This window comes from Schistocerca serialis, unplaced genomic scaffold (assembly GCF_023864345.2).
Source record: "Schistocerca serialis cubense isolate TAMUIC-IGC-003099 unplaced genomic scaffold, iqSchSeri2.2 HiC_scaffold_81, whole genome shotgun sequence".
In the NCBI taxonomy this organism is placed as follows: Eukaryota; Metazoa; Arthropoda; class Insecta; order Orthoptera; family Acrididae; genus Schistocerca; species Schistocerca serialis.
Genome location: NW_026048419.1, coordinates 19283 through 22487, shown reverse-complemented (window position 1 = coordinate 22487; position 3205 = coordinate 19283). Strand labels below are relative to the sequence as shown.

Sequence of the window (3205 nt, the reverse complement as noted above, 5' to 3'; positions counted from 1 at the left end):
TCAGCACCTTGTAGATGTAGATGGCATAGCTCTCCTTCCTCTTGCGCTTCTTCTTCTTGTCGCCCTTCGAAATGTTCTTCTGCGCCTTGCCAGCCTTCTTGGCGGCCTTCCCGCTAGTCTTGGGCGGCATCTCGAACCAACGTACGGCAGCAGCAACACCAGTAGCAAGCGCTCCGCTCTAGTCAGCGTCTCCCCACACAGTGGCACCCGCCGCCAGCCGCCGCCGCACCTTTACCAGCTCGCCCTGTTGCGGCCGCCGACCAATGGGGCGCGCGCGCAACCGGCCGCCGCACCCGAGCCCATAAAGCACCCCCACCCCGGCTGCGCCGGCACGCGACACGACGCACGCACGCACTCCGAGCTGAGATGTCGAGGCGAGAGGACGTGTTTGACGATCGAGCGAAGGATGTGGCGGATCGCTGTCCGGCGGGGTCAGCTCAGGCGACTGAGTTGCTCCCGTCGGCGGCCCCATCCGGCCCCCCACTTATGACGAACCGGCGCCGACCACTTGACAATGACTTGGACGTTTCTCTTGTTGATGTTTCTCGCTCCCAGGAGCGCATGGAAGTGCGCATGCATAAGCTTGCACATGGGGGTGACTACCCCGGCCGTGAGGACGACGAAGCTGCCATTCTTGCGTACTGCAGGATATGGAAGGCTTCTGCACTGCCGGGCACGGGGCGACAGGCGACAGGTGAGCCGGTGGGGGCCTCGCCAGGCGCACAGGGTGCGTCTCTGGCGACGGCGGTCTCACAGGGTGCGCCACAGGGGCCGACCATGCGAGAGGTCGGTTCACATGTGGCTGCTCCTACGGCCCTGCAACATCAAGAACCCGTAGCCACGCCAGTTTCTGCCGCGCCCTGCGCGAAGGGCTCTACCGCGGTCCGGGCGGTTGCAAAACCAGCCCAAGAGGCCGCCATGATTACCGACGACGACGACTTGCCAGACGCAAATCTTGCGGAGGCCATTGCTGACGCTGACAGACGTGACGCTGACGATGCTCGTGCGCTCCGTAAGCGCCGGGCTGACGCGACGGACGACTCTGACGGCCGCTCCCAAGCCTCCGACACTGCTCGGCCGCGGAAGAAGGCCACTAAGGCCTCCCGCGCCGCCGCTGCCACTGCGGCCCAGGCGGTCGAGACGACGGTGTGCGCGAGGGAGCAGAGGTCCTCCTCTGGGCCTGCTGCTGCGCGCCACCCTGATGAGGACGGTTTTGTTACCCCTGCCAGGCGGCACACGGCAAGGGCGGCTGTCCTACAGCCTGCGCTGCCGCTGCCGACCGCCAACGCCTTTCAGGACGCGCCTGATGATGTCTCTGACGACGCCGGGGTGCCACGCCGGCCTGCTGCGTCGCGCCCCCCGCCGATTGTCGTCCAATGGGACGGCCCTTATCGGCTGTTCGAGCAGAAGATCGCCAGGGTGGCGCCAACTGCCAGCGTCAGGACTGCTGGCAATAATCTCTACCGGCTCCTCACGACTTCTGCTGAGGACTACCGTGCAGTCATGGAGGTCATCTGCAAAGATGGCCTCCATTGCTACACGCACCCATCGGAGCCACTCAAACTGCTGAAGGTGGTGTTCCGCCGCCTCCCCCTCCAGTTTGGGGCGGATTATCTACGAGAAGAACTGGAGGACATGGGCTTCGGCATCCGACACACGGGGCTCATGAACTCCCCACGCACCCACCGACCAATGCCGCTGTACCTGGTTGTCCTTGTTGACAACCTGGAAAATCGCAAGATTTTCCAGGTGCAGCGGGTTGGGCGGGTCGATGTCGCAGTGGAGCCACTGAGGGCCAAGGGCAGGAGGGCCCAGTGTTTCTCCTGCCAACGGCTCGACCATGTGTCGCGCTATTGTTCGATGCCGCCCCGCTGTGTCAAGTGCGGGGCCCAGCATCAGAGCAAGGAATGCCCACTCCCGCGAGAGGACAAACCGACGTGCTGCAACTGCAGTGGCGCGCACGTTGCGAGCTACCGGGGATGTCCGGCCTTCCAACGTGGCCGCCAGCAGCATCGCGGCCGGGCTACCCCTTCCCGCAAGGTGCAGCCTGGCACCAGCTTCGCTGATGCCGCCAAGGGGGGGGCGCCCGCCCCCTCTACTCAGCGGCCTGCTGCCTCTGATGGCGCTGCGCTGCAGCAGCCTGCCCCGTCAGATGTGGCTGCTCCCCCTGCACCCGCGCCTTCCGCACCGGCTGCTTCCCCCCGCCGGCGCCGCCGACGGCCGCGGCGCACCGCCCCTGCGGCGGAACGTCCGGCCACTGCTGCCCCGCGACAGCGGCCTGCCCCTCGGGCTGTGTCGCTGCAAACATCACCTCCTGCGGTCCCACCGCAGCCTGCTGTTCCTGCCTTGGAGGCCGCCCCAGAGGTCCCCACGGCCCCTGATGCAGCTGAGCTCCGCACGCTTTTGCGTTCGTTGAGCCAGCTGCTCGAGCAGCTGCCGGTGTTAGTCACTGCCGTCACGTCCGCCCTCCAGGCCGGCGTTGTTCCTGCGGACCGCCATGGAAAATGAGCATATACATGGGCTCACCGTGTGCGGCTTTAACGCACGCGGCTTAGTTCCCCAACAAGGGGAATTCCGTCAATTCCTCCGAGATGAGGCGATAGACATCTGCCTCGTCTGTGAGACGTTTCTTAAACCTGGCGTGGCCGTCGGTGTGGCGAACTATCGCTGCTACCGCACCGACAGGCCCACCCATGGTGGAGGCACTGCCATATATGTGAAAAACTCACTGAAGCACCATGCTGTCCTGCTGCCGCCTCTAGCTGCGGTGGAGGCCACTGGGGTGGCTGTCACCACCACAGCTGGTGTCATTACCTTCATCGCTGTCTACAGGCCACCGAGGGGCCATCTCCTGGAGGCCGACCTTGATGCCCTCCTAACGCTGCGTGGGAAACTTTTCATTGCGGGTGACTTAAATGCCAAGAGCCCGCAATGGAATTCTCGAGTCACCAACGTCAGCGGGCGACGCCTTCTCCGCGTCACCCAACGCCACGGCGCTCTAGTTCTGGGACCATTTGACCATACATTCTTTCCCAACAGAGGCCAGCCCGACGTGCTCGACGTCGCAGTCCTGAAAGGCGTCGGGCACTTTACGTCGGCTACCGTCCGCTGCGCCCTGTCCTCTGACCACCTTCCGGTGGTCTACGATATGGACGTTGTCGGCGCCTCCCTGCTGCCTGCTCGCCGCACCTTCCGCGGAATTGAC

The 3205-nt window shown here is 64.6% G+C and overlaps 1 protein-coding gene across 1 annotated transcript; it reads left to right on the top strand.

Moving 5' to 3' along the window:
* Window positions 1–486: 486 nt before the first annotated feature.
* Window positions 487–2508, top strand: LOC126452176 (nascent polypeptide-associated complex subunit alpha, muscle-specific form-like). The gene is made up of 3 exons (XM_050091036.1): window positions 487–985; window positions 1061–1437; window positions 2041–2508. The coding sequence occupies exons 1-3, from the start codon at window positions 487–489 to the stop codon at window positions 2506–2508; spliced, it is 1344 nt and encodes a 447-aa protein (XP_049946993.1).
* The last annotated feature ends 697 nt before the right edge of the window (window positions 2509–3205 follow it).